Source organism: Leptinotarsa decemlineata, unplaced genomic scaffold, assembly GCF_025532065.1.
Source record: "Leptinotarsa decemlineata unplaced genomic scaffold, Ldec_3_MD MMD2_tig00026328_RagTag_RagTag, whole genome shotgun sequence".
Classification (NCBI taxonomy): Eukaryota; Metazoa; Arthropoda; class Insecta; order Coleoptera; family Chrysomelidae; genus Leptinotarsa; species Leptinotarsa decemlineata.
The window spans coordinates 27,822,124-27,834,217 of NW_027412688.1; the positions used below are offsets into that span (position 1 = coordinate 27,822,124).

At 33.6% G+C, this 12,094-nt stretch overlaps 1 protein-coding gene across 42 annotated transcripts in view; it reads right to left on the reverse strand.

Moving 5' to 3' along the window:
- Positions 1-12,094, reverse strand: part of LOC111504582 (uncharacterized) — a 377,607-nt gene that overhangs the window by 286,311 nt on the left and 79,202 nt on the right. Inside the window, exon 4 of one of the 42 annotated variants that reach the window (XM_023159187.2) lies at positions 1,469-1,819. The exons of 39 other annotated variants lie outside the window; for them this stretch is intronic. In XM_023159187.2, coding sequence (XP_023014955.1) covers positions 1,548-1,819 — 272 coding nt within the window. In that variant the 3' untranslated portion in view covers positions 1,469-1,547. Of the gene's footprint in view, positions 1-1,468; positions 1,820-3,341; positions 3,656-6,472; positions 7,122-12,094 lie in introns of those variants that run through there. 2 more of the 42 variants (XM_023159189.2, XM_023159176.2) reach the window with 2 other exon arrangements.

The window sequence follows — 12,094 nt, forward strand, 5'->3', positions numbered from 1 at the left end:
GTTATATACGGTTGAAAATATAAAAAAATAGAGAGAAAGAATTTTCCTCATCTTTTTTTTTATCCTCTGATTATTAACAACTGACTTACTGAGATTTTACCGGTAACTTCCTTACTACCTTGTATCTGCCAGGGGATCGGAAATAAGTAGTTGAAACAAATTCGGCACTCCTCAGTCTAACAATTATTTCGACGTATTTCAATAAATTGAAGGATGTAGCCGTTAATCCGTGATAGGATATCATCATGAAAAATGAGAAATGAAATGTTTTTACCACTTTTATTTGTAACTATCGTTACTGCAGTTTCGTCATATATGGACAATCGTTACTTAATCTTTCCCAAGATATCATATATGATATCATTACCTGGTGTAGAGATAATAAAATATTTCTGAACGTTAGCAAATATTAATTTTATTATGATAGCATGAACAGCGTTCTGAGCTACAGGCGGTTACCAAAGTAATTATCAGTTTAATATGAAGTTTGGATTATGGTTTCTCTCCCAACTCTCACTGAAGCAACACTTGTCAGTATAGTAGTAGTGCCAGTATGATAAAGCACCGGTAGAGCCGCCTTATATCGGTATATATATATATACCGATATAATATATATAATATATATATATATATATATATATATATATATATATATATATATATATATATATATATATTCCCATATTGATTTCAATTTAAGAGCCACCGGTAGACAGCTGTTTCAGCCTATTGGGCATCGTCAGTACCGGGCAGGCGGAAAAACCAGAAAAGTACTTGATAAAAATAGCTGCGTAAACGCAAGTGAAACATAAGTGGAACCACCTATTGGTGTGACACCCAAGTCAACTTGCCAAGTTTTTATGTCAGTGTTGGTGGTTTGACCAATCAACCGACAACTGCGGTAGCAGAAATTTGGGAAGCTAACCTGAAATGCCATCGGAAAACAAATCCATATGTTTCTAGAAATGATATGAAATCGACAAAGGTTAATGCAGTCAAGCTGCTGGAAAATAATTCCATGAAAATCAGGAGATAAATAGATGAATACTTTCTGATCATTCCCATATTGATTTCAATTTAAGAGCCACCGGTAGACAGCTGTTTCAGCCTATTGGGCATCGTCAGTACCGGACAGGCGGTCCTCGATTGAAGACAAAATGTGAAAAACCAGAAAAGTACTTGATAAAAATAGCTGCGTAAACGCAAGTGAAACATAAGTGGAACCACTTATTGGTGTGACACCGATGGCATTTCAGGTTAGCTTCCCAAATTTCTGCTACCGCAGTTATCGGTTGATTGGTCAAACCACCAACACTGACATAAAAACTTGGCAAGTTGACTTGGGTATCACACCAATAGGTGATTCCACTTATGTTTGATTTGTATTTTCAAAGCTAGCACATCGGCTTAATATTGTGTCTAGAGATGCATTTCTCTTTGTCAGAAGAACAATTAATAAACTTTAAATCATTTGAAACAAAATTTATATTTATTTCATAATATTAACGATAATTTAAGAATACAAATAATCACTTCAACCATCCCCTTATGCTGTAGAGCATTTTTTTGGCCTTATGATATTCAACTTTTGGCAAATCAAGCCCTGACAGCTCCTTCTGAAATTGAATTCGTGCGTATGATTATCCTGTTTAACTTCCACTGTATTGCTGTAAGTGATACACCTGGCTTTACATTTCATTTTTACTTTGTACGTGCAGCACCAAATCGTTTTGTTAGTTAGTCGTCTCTCAATTTTGAATGAATTTGAATCTAATATCATCATAGGATGTTTCGCTCCTCGACTGAAATATATCAAACCTGAAATATAATTCAAGTAAGTTCATACCAAGTCACTGATATTTTACAATTCTTCAAACTTTCTTCCGTATTTTCAGTAACGGACAAGTTCAGAAAAACGAACCTTTCTCAAGAGATTTTGTTTTTTGAATTTTTGAGTTTCCTATTTCAAACTCTGATTAACTCTCCTTTCGACTCATCCTCAGAAATCACAATTTTGAAATGAAAAAAACTTCTACCAAAAGATAAATTTGGAAACTAAAAATAAATATGGCCACCCAGAAATTTATAAGTTGCCATAATTTGATAATTTAGAAATTTTAATCCCTATGACTGCATTATTCCATGCTGAGAGGTAAAATCATCAATAAGCATGACGTTATAAAAACATGTTCAAATAGGAAAATTTTTGAAAATAAAGTCTGATGAAATAATATTAGAAAGGCTACATAAAATAATAAAAATGTATTAGAATGATTTGAGTAAATTTTGGCTTGGGAAAAACTCAACTCACCTATCAAAAAATATCATTAGTTGAAAGCTTGAGCGTGAGCTTGCCGAATATGTGATTTCGCCTTGTAATTGATGTGGCACTCATGAATATACATCCTCATAATGTTATAAATGTAATAACGGAGAAACCAAGCGCTACAAAGTTATTTTAGACAGAACTGTCTGTTTAAAATAATTATTTTCCCTAGTAAAAATGTTATTTTCAGTTGAATTCTCATTTTCGATCAATATCTAAAAAAGTGTATCCACAAATGCATAACATTCTGTTGAAGAAAAAATTGTGTTAACAATATTCATCTGTTTTAGAAGATATAACTAGTTCATTTGAAAATAAATTATGAGTAAACACAAGATGATTATCTAATTCACATTGCATATCACGCATGCCTAACCTCTATAATATACAGTTAAATAGGTATGATCTTAAAATGCATTCTAAGATCTATGATATTTTATAGAATTCAATATTCGATTCAGAAATCCGATAGGAAAAACTGGAACCTCCATCTTGCAATAAACTAATGTGTTTGAGAAAAGTGTTTCTATCAGATGAATATTTTAGAAAAAATAAAAAGTATTTGCCGATTAGACTCTTTGCCCGAAACAACAACATATGGGACACGCGACATGTACAACTGTGTACACTGCATCGTGAGTAATCATTGCACCAATAAAGTTAGCCAGAGTAACCTTGAGGTTCAAAAGAAGGAAAGAGATATTCTACTAGATATTTCGTTAGACAAAATTTGAACAGAGAACTGGGTAGAATTCATGGAGTTCGAAGATGTAACATCAATACTCCATCCTCTATAGTCCCCTTCAGCAACGATAATCGTTTCATCCGGAATCAATAGCTACATATAGTTAGTGTAATGTTGTACACCTTCATTAAGCTTATAAGCATCTATCTGCTTGTGAAAAAGGAATGAACGCCAATCTCGCTTACTATTTCCAAAGGATTCAGAGATGATAATAAAACATTCGTAAAATCTACGGTTCCGGTGGTACAAAAGTAAACAGTACAAACCTGTTTTTTTTCTAGATAGAAAATCAACTTTTTAATCACAGGACCTCATATTTTACTACATTTTCTTGATTTTATAATATTCAACTTTTGGCTGATCAAACCTTTGGGGCTCTTTCTGTAATTGAATTCGTGGTTGTGTTTATCCTGCTTAACATCCACTATATTGCTGTAAGTGATACACCTCGCTTTGCATTTCATTTTTAACTTGTACGTGCAGCACCAAATCGTTTTGTTGGGTAGTCGTTTTTCAATTTGGAAAGAATTGAAATCCAGGATCATCATGGGATATTTTTGCCCTCTGTCGAAATAAACCAAACCTGAAATAAATAGAGTGGCGGTTAAGAAAACAAGTTCAAAATTTTATAGAGATTCCACTAGTAAAAACGTGAAAATATTCTCCATAACTACCTGTCTCAGACCACTCTATTGCATACAATAATACATTATCCTCAATCTGAAGGAGTAACTTTGCATGGAAAGATATCAATTATTGAATTTTTATGGTTTCAGATTACATTCCACAATATGGAATTATCTTATGAAGTTGCTAAGATTATGATAATACAGAGTCTGGCGGAAAATTTGTTGTAAAAAATATTACTGCATCCTTGTTATACTCAACAGTATAGTTCACTTTTAAATCAGTTTTTAAAGTCGGCAATGGGTGGAAGTATATAACAATGTTTCATTTGTGCCTTCCGAATCATTTCTTGAATATGCCATCACGAACTTTAAGCGTGGGTTGGTAGAAAATCAAACGAAGTTATCACATTTGGAATAACTTTTTTCTGTAGAGACAATTACTACTTCTTGAACCGTCAGCATTCCTCAACAACAAAACAAAATTCTTGAAATCCTTGAAAATTACGAAACAAGTGCAACATCTTAATTTCCCGTCATAACTCATTATTGTGTTTAATTGTGTTTCATTGTTTCTCAATATTCCACAGTCTGGTTGCATTACGGTTCGTTGTGGAAGATTCGATCTCCCCGCTCGGCGCATTGTTAATAACACTGATAGATATTGATGAATTTGCTTCTATTACAACATAACAATAATCAATGCTCGACCAATCACAAGTTTCATAACCCTAATTGTCTTTGAACGCACTGTGACAAATATCATAACCTCATAAAGCGAACATTGTCAATTTTGCCTAATCTTCAGTATTTTCTTAATTTTTCCAAAGTTCAAATATTTATTCTACTATTCCGGGCGGAAACAAATCCAATAAATCAAAAAAAAAATCATAAAAATCGGTACATCCATTCTTGAGTAATGAATAGTGTAACGAAAAAGATTTTGCGACTTTTATAAATTGGATGGACGTGAAAGCGGAATAAAATTCTCAACATCGACCGCAGAATGAAAATTTGCTTTCTGTCTCCTTCTATATCTCTCACTGAAAGGTACCAGAGCCCAAATGCGTTGACTCCCATTCTATTCCAGAAAGTGCTGTTTCATTCTGCCATAGATCTCATGGTATTGTCATTGATGCAACGGTTGAAATTCGTCGCCAAAATAAACGTTCACTCTTCTAGAAGTGCGTTTCATCAACCAAATGGGTGTCTTCAGGAGATGGGCAGTACTAGTGTTGGATACATGCGTCAACTTTGGTTTTTGGCTGGATGATAGCTCATTTTTTATTCCTCTAATGACAATATATTTAGTTATATCTCCCCATGCCCCCTCCCGGGTTGAGTGCCCTGAAGGAAAAACTTTGCTCCACAACTAATTTGCGAGGAAATCCTAATACTCCACTCCTATCCACCCCCGCTCTACGAGCGGTCCTCAACTTACTAATGGGCACTTCAGCAAGATTGACATCTGACCTCTTCTGGTCGAAAGTCAGCCTTTCTGTTTTTCTGTTTAGTTATATTTGAAAATATTTAGTTATATTTCCATTAATACATAATATATACTTTTAGATATTGATAACAAAATATTTGTCAACAAGATGTTATCTACGATCTTCCGACAATAAACATATCTACTCATCTATCTTGTCCTCAACACCCAAGATAGTTTGGAAACATTGAGTTTCAAAATGGTTTTATATTAGATGCTAGTTCAAACCAGTAAAGACAGTATTCACTAATTTCCTTCTGGTCAGTTTTGCCACACCAAAACTTATCAAAAATCTTATTTTGTCACATAAATATGAGCAGATTCATTTAACATTTCACGCTGACGAGAAATAAAAAAACAGGTAATGCAGTCACCCATAGCGAAATCATTGAATTTTTCCATAGTATTTTATCATGCAGAAGAGTTTGTACATTCACTTTCGTTTTCGGTTGAGAAAGTTTTCATAGACTTACCAAATGAAAATTCTGCCGTTCGTTGTTAATCCATATGAACCTCTGAATCGAGTCAGACAATCAAAACAAAAGTAATTTGCTATGCATTTGAATATGGTGTATTTCCTCTTCTACTGGGCAACAGATTAAATTCTCTAATGACCTTTTTCAACACAGCCAGTTCAATTGACTCCACTTTTCAACTCCTACTTTTCCAACATGTTTACCAACATGTTTTTTTCTTATTTATTTTGTGTATCTAAAATCTTTTTGCGACTTCTTGTTTTTACTTTTCTCTTGCCACCAGTTCAAGCACTATATTTGTCAATATTTTAAATAAAAATATCTTTGGTGTGATATCATTTTTTTGTAAGTTGCCTGTAGCAGTGTTTTCATGTTGTTCTTTATTTGAAAATCAAATTAGTCTGAATTGGGTAGAGATACATACGTATAAGAAAATAAATATTTCGAAATGGAATCTTGAAATATGCATCTCAGAATTTTCCTGCATTGAAAAGAGGTAATATCTCGAAACCGGTCTGTAGGTGATCTACTGGACTGGATCTATCAAATTTCAGTTTTTTATAACATCAGGTAGTATGCTAAGTATTATTATGATCATCAGTGAGTGGCGAAATCTGATTTTTATATTTTTTCCTGCATTGGAAAGAGGTAATATCTCGAAACCGGTCTGTAGGTGATCTACTGGACTGGATCTATTAAATTTCAGTTTTTTATTACATCAGGTAGTATGCTGAGTATTATTATGATCATCAGTGAGTGGCGAAATCTGATTTTTATATTGAATAATTTCAAAATACAATAGCTATATGTGCATTTGATTCTTGGTATATTTAATTAGTCCTTTATTGATCTCATATCCTGATAATTTTGACATTCTAGCACTATTTAGACCGAAACTATGATTTTTGAAAAATTTAATACCTAACGTTAATGTCATGCTGGTTTTAGCGTGCCCCAGATGTGTAATTAGTTCAAATTAAAAACTAAATAAATTGATCAATACTATACTATTCATTCAATTTACAATTTTTAATATTGTTAGCACTAGAAAAACAAAAGATACTAAAAATAGGTATCATCGCAGTTGATAATCTTTGTTATTTCAGAATCAGCCATCTTTTACTCCTGCATTTTAGCAATCCAAAGATACTGTAAAAAATTCCATATAGCTCCGATCAATAGTTTCTTGTTTCCGCAGCTCTTTATTTGAATCCACGATAGTTACTCGTTCTACCTCTGAAGATGAATAGTCACCCTTGAAAGTCGGTAGATGATTATGTGTTTGGTTCTTCAGAAAAATTTTGTTCCCTTCAGAAATGAGTCTAGCTTTGCAATTTGATCTTTGCTTCATTTTACAGCACCACATGTTTTTGCAACGAGTCTTCTTTTCCAGTTTGTATTCAAAGTTGTCAAACATCAACATTCGATTCTTGAGACCGGGATAGAAGTGGATGAAAGCTGAAATGACGGTGAAACATCATCAATTGAAAACTGAATTACATTTGACAACATCGAACTGCTTGTGGAAGTATTGTTGTATCTTTTGTTAAAATTGGGGAAAGGTAAAATCTTAAAAATTCGTGATCGGCACATTCACCTCAACGGTTCATAAACTTCATGAAAAAATCAGTAATCATGAATTAAAACTGGCTCAAAGGAACAAATTTTCTTCCTGAGAAAAATCAAACCAGATACGTTTCGGCAATGTTTAGTGCACATTCGAAACAATAGTAATCGAAAATGTTTCAAATGGACTAATGAGTGAATCCACCGCTGAATAAATTTACTCAGCATCTATGTAATCCACAAAAGACTCAGTTCACGAATATCAATGATAAATTAGGTTCCTAAATGGGTCCGTTGCAAAGTCAAGATTCAACATCGACCAGTGAACAAGATTCGTTTTCTATCTTTCTCTGCAGACTTTTCTCATACAGTCCTCCATTTTTCTCCGTGGCTTTCACTTCAAGACAACTTATCTTAACTTTTTCAGAACTTTGGGTCCGTTTGGAGTATCGAAAGAGTAAACAGATTGCAATTTGAAGATATTCAAGATGATTTTTTTATCACTTTTTGCAGTTTCGATCACCTGTTCAAGAAATTTTTACCTATTAATGAGTTAACGGAGCCTTTGAAGTTTACTATTCACCACGATATTCAGAAAACAATGCCGTCTATGTTATAGTACATTTGCGCTGAAGAGTAGTAGTTTTGGAAAATATATTATAGGAAAAAAATATAATGAATGACAAGTATTTGAAATTAAGCCTGAATCAACTGAAAAAAAAGTATCTAAATGCTGTTTACTTCACCATGGCCTATTAAATCGCAAACTGGAGTTCTAGAGGAAACAACAGAATCAATTATCACTAAAAGAAAAATATGCCAATACACGGTGTTCCAACGAAACTTGACCCTCGTTACACGAAAATTTTTGTTCTGAAAGGGTCCAGTTTTGATATAAATTTGCCGAATAATGGCTTCCACCAATTTTCCTACAATAATTCGTACTTGTTGTCTTTACATTCCTTTAGCAGTACATTACTAAAGTTGTTAGTGATCAGCAATCGTTCGTTCAAAAAGTAATATTTGTGTTAATATTTCCATTTTTGGATTTTTTTGTTGATGCTTGTATTGTTTTTCATTGTGATTTCAGTTTTTTTTGCTTAATATAATTGTTATTTTTCAGCTAATCTGTTTAATTTTTTACAGATTCTTTCAAGGATTTCAAATCAATTTATATCATATTAGACAATGGTAGTCCGAACTAATGGAATGCCACACGAAACATTGTCAACCACCTCCAAAGATCGAAATGGGGTTGGGACCCTTCACATGTATCCTTGACTAGGGATTGACGTCACTCCAGTAATTAGAATTATATCTCATATACTACTGATGATGTCTGTCGTGGGAGCAGACGAAACGTTTGGTCATACCGTGTTAGGAATCACACGTTAAAAGGTAAGACCTCGTCAGTCCTTAGCTCGCACAAGTTTCTCAACTTCTGAGAGTTGTCGTTCGTATGGGGGCGACAGCTGATTAACGAAAAAACAATTTTTTTTTTAGAACAGATACGAGTTATATTCGACTACGACGTACCAAGCTCGGATTTTGCTCTCTCCAATCGTGACTCTACCCGTGAAAGCATACGTATGTTTTTAGAATCTGATGGAAGGTTTAGAAAATCGGCTGAATCATTATAAAACAATTGGTGCAGGTCATTGTTCGATATTTTTACTCAAATTGGTGGTTTTTGTTGTCAATTTTCCTCAATAAGAAACATTAAAGTAAATGTTGTTTTTTTTACATGCCAATTTCAAAGTCAACTTCCTTCCAAATAATGTATCACTCCAACCCCAATATATTGAAAAAAATTACGGGGACTTGCTGCTGTCCGCTAGAGAAAAATGAACCTTTTCGAATAAAAAATTGACATATATTTTTTTTAAATTGACACTTTTGTTTCTGTAGTTACAAAGAGGTCGAATTGTTATGCGAACGTTCGTTGTAAGTTTCAAAGATGTGCCAAAGACAACTCAATGACGAATACGAAAAGAAACACTACGAAATGTAGAATGTGCCCGTTATGAAATTCAAAAAGAAAGACCCTACCCTGGATTCCAAGAGACGATAATACCGCAATTAATTTCCATATATTCACCAAAAAATATAGGGTATGACATCTCTAAAAGCAGATAAATATCGATATAAATTTATCATTACAGATTTCAGATCAGCCTGTAGAATTAAGGTTGAACATCAACGAATTGGCATACCAGATTCAACTTGACCCGCTGAGTTATTTTGTAGGAAGTTAACTAGCTGTGTATATATAAACAAAGTCAATCGAGATGCTATTTGGGACGAAATATTTCAGAGGAGGAGACAATGGCACCAACCCAAATTCCCCATTCAATGTTTTGGAATTTATGAATATAGAATAAAGAAAATACTTTTGTCTAGTTTTTACTGTGTTTATTTTTTCGTTACGACCGGTTTCGGCTTATAAGGCCATTTTCAAGTAACTACCACAAATTGTCAAGTTGCGTCTTAAATAGTTACCAATATTGGTAACGTGTTAGGTCATGTACCTAGAGCAGATACCACACTATTCAAGACGCAACTTGACAATTTGTGGTAGTTACTTGAAAATGGCCTTATAAGCCGAAACCGGTCGTAACGAATAAATAAACACAGTAGAAACTAGACAAAAGTATTTTCTTTAATCTCAATTCAACATGAATTTCTACAAAATAAATATGTCATCAATCGAACAAATCTATGAATAATCTCAAAAAATATATAAATTAGTTTTACGTGTATTCCAGCATTTCAAATAATCTGGCCTTTAAAAAAACACTTCCTCACACTGATGTTATTACTCGTCTGAGTTCGACGGTTGTCAACGCTATTTAAGATCAGTCTGTTACACAGAAGTAATCACAAACAGGTATTGACTCTTTCTTCTCCTGGTAGAGAATAACTCGAACTAAAATATGTTCAGTAAGTAACATTAAAGTTCGCATATAAGACAATTCGATACAATTATTGTTAAGATTGAAAATCAGTCAATAACTTACACTTTTATTTCTGATCTTTTGGTATACATACTGATTGTCAAATTCTTGCCTTCCACATGGAACACGTAATGCGGAAGTGGCATTCAGACTACATGTCTGATTTCCTTTTCAATGCCAAAGATAAGGTGAACAAGTTGGAGAAATCTGGAGTTCATAAGTTCAAGTGTCCGCAGTGTAATAGTGTTTATGCGGGACAATGTGGTCGAAATTTCCCAAAACGGTATGCAAGGAAGGGTTACAAACTCAATTATTTAGAATCCTTGGAAATTCACAAGCATAAACATTGTGGGTGCAACCTGTTGAATGATCAAATCGATTTAGTTTACTCACCGGTTTTCAAATTAGCATATCCGTATTGTAACTAGTGAACAAAATTCAGGTACTCAATCAAGCCAAGTATAGTCGAAGTAACCGGTATTGTGAATAGTTAAGGTATCGGCAAGCTCAAAGGCCAAAAAAACCAATACAAAGAAATCATGCCGCTGCAATCTAGTCCACGTGGACTGAAGAATTGGCGGTTTGTATTGGATAATTTTTACTAACCGAGTTTTATGATTGGCCGAAGAGTCATAAAATTAAATTCGAAGTCATGTTACGGTGACGAATAGAATACGAGGATGTTTATACACTTCGTGTTGTCAATGTTCAGTTCAGGAACTGATCGTGATTTGAGTGTTGAAATCTGATATTGGTGCAGTTATAATTATTATTTGAATTTTTATCTGTTTAAAATGTGGCGTCCTTGGACAAGTACTAATAGTAATAATGAGTGTGTTATCAACGCAGACATTTTTCTGTGTAGTGATTCCAATAGCGATGGTGAACAATGAGAAAACAAGATAACAGTGAATAAGATTCAGAAGCATTTGAATATTGAAACACGGAGAGTATGTTTCAATGTATGTATATAAAAATCTACATCTTAAGTTTGGTTTCGAGGGAAACAAACTATCACAAGCAACATCAGATTTGACCGAAATTTCTTTCTCGACTGTACGTAAAATAGTCAAAAACAAATCTTATGAACGCAAGACGCGATGTGATATGAGATTACCAAAATCTTTAGATGATTACCTAATAAAATCATTAAAAATAAACAATATATGACTGTTACAAAAGCAATGAGATTCTTACAACTGAAATCATAAGGAAGAAATTGAATACACAAAACTCTTCAGAATTAGATGAAGAAACTAGGATTTAGATTTAAAATAATAAACAAACGTCAAGTAGTTATGGAAAGCAGAAGACTATTGGAATTGCGTAACAAATACTTAGAACAAATAATTAAATGTAGACACGAACAACGACAAATTTTCTATTTGGACGAAACTTGGTATGACACTCACGACAAAGTTACGAAAGGGTGGACTGATGATTCGAAAATGTGTACGCCTAACATGCCTGCAAACAAAGGATCGCGACTAATCATTGTGCATTGCGAAGGAAGTAAAGGGTGGGTTCCGGATTCTTTAAAATTATGTGGAAAAAACTTGGGGACTGCAATAATGACTATTATAAGAGCATGGAAGCTAATATTTTTGTGGAATGGTTTGAAAACACATTGATCCCAAATTGGAATGCGAATAGTTTAATAGTTCTTGACAACACTTCCTATCATTCGTGACAGCTCATCAAAGTACCGAATAAAAATTCGGGGTGCTATATAAGGGCTAATGTAATCAACCATTGTTAGTTTAATGTTTGAATGACGAAACTGCAGTAACGGTAGTTACAAATAAAAGTGGTAAAAAACATAGAAAGTTTCAATTCTCATTATGATTTCCTACCAGGTAGTAACGGCTACATCCATCAATTTATTACAACATATTTTTGTCAGAGATTTTC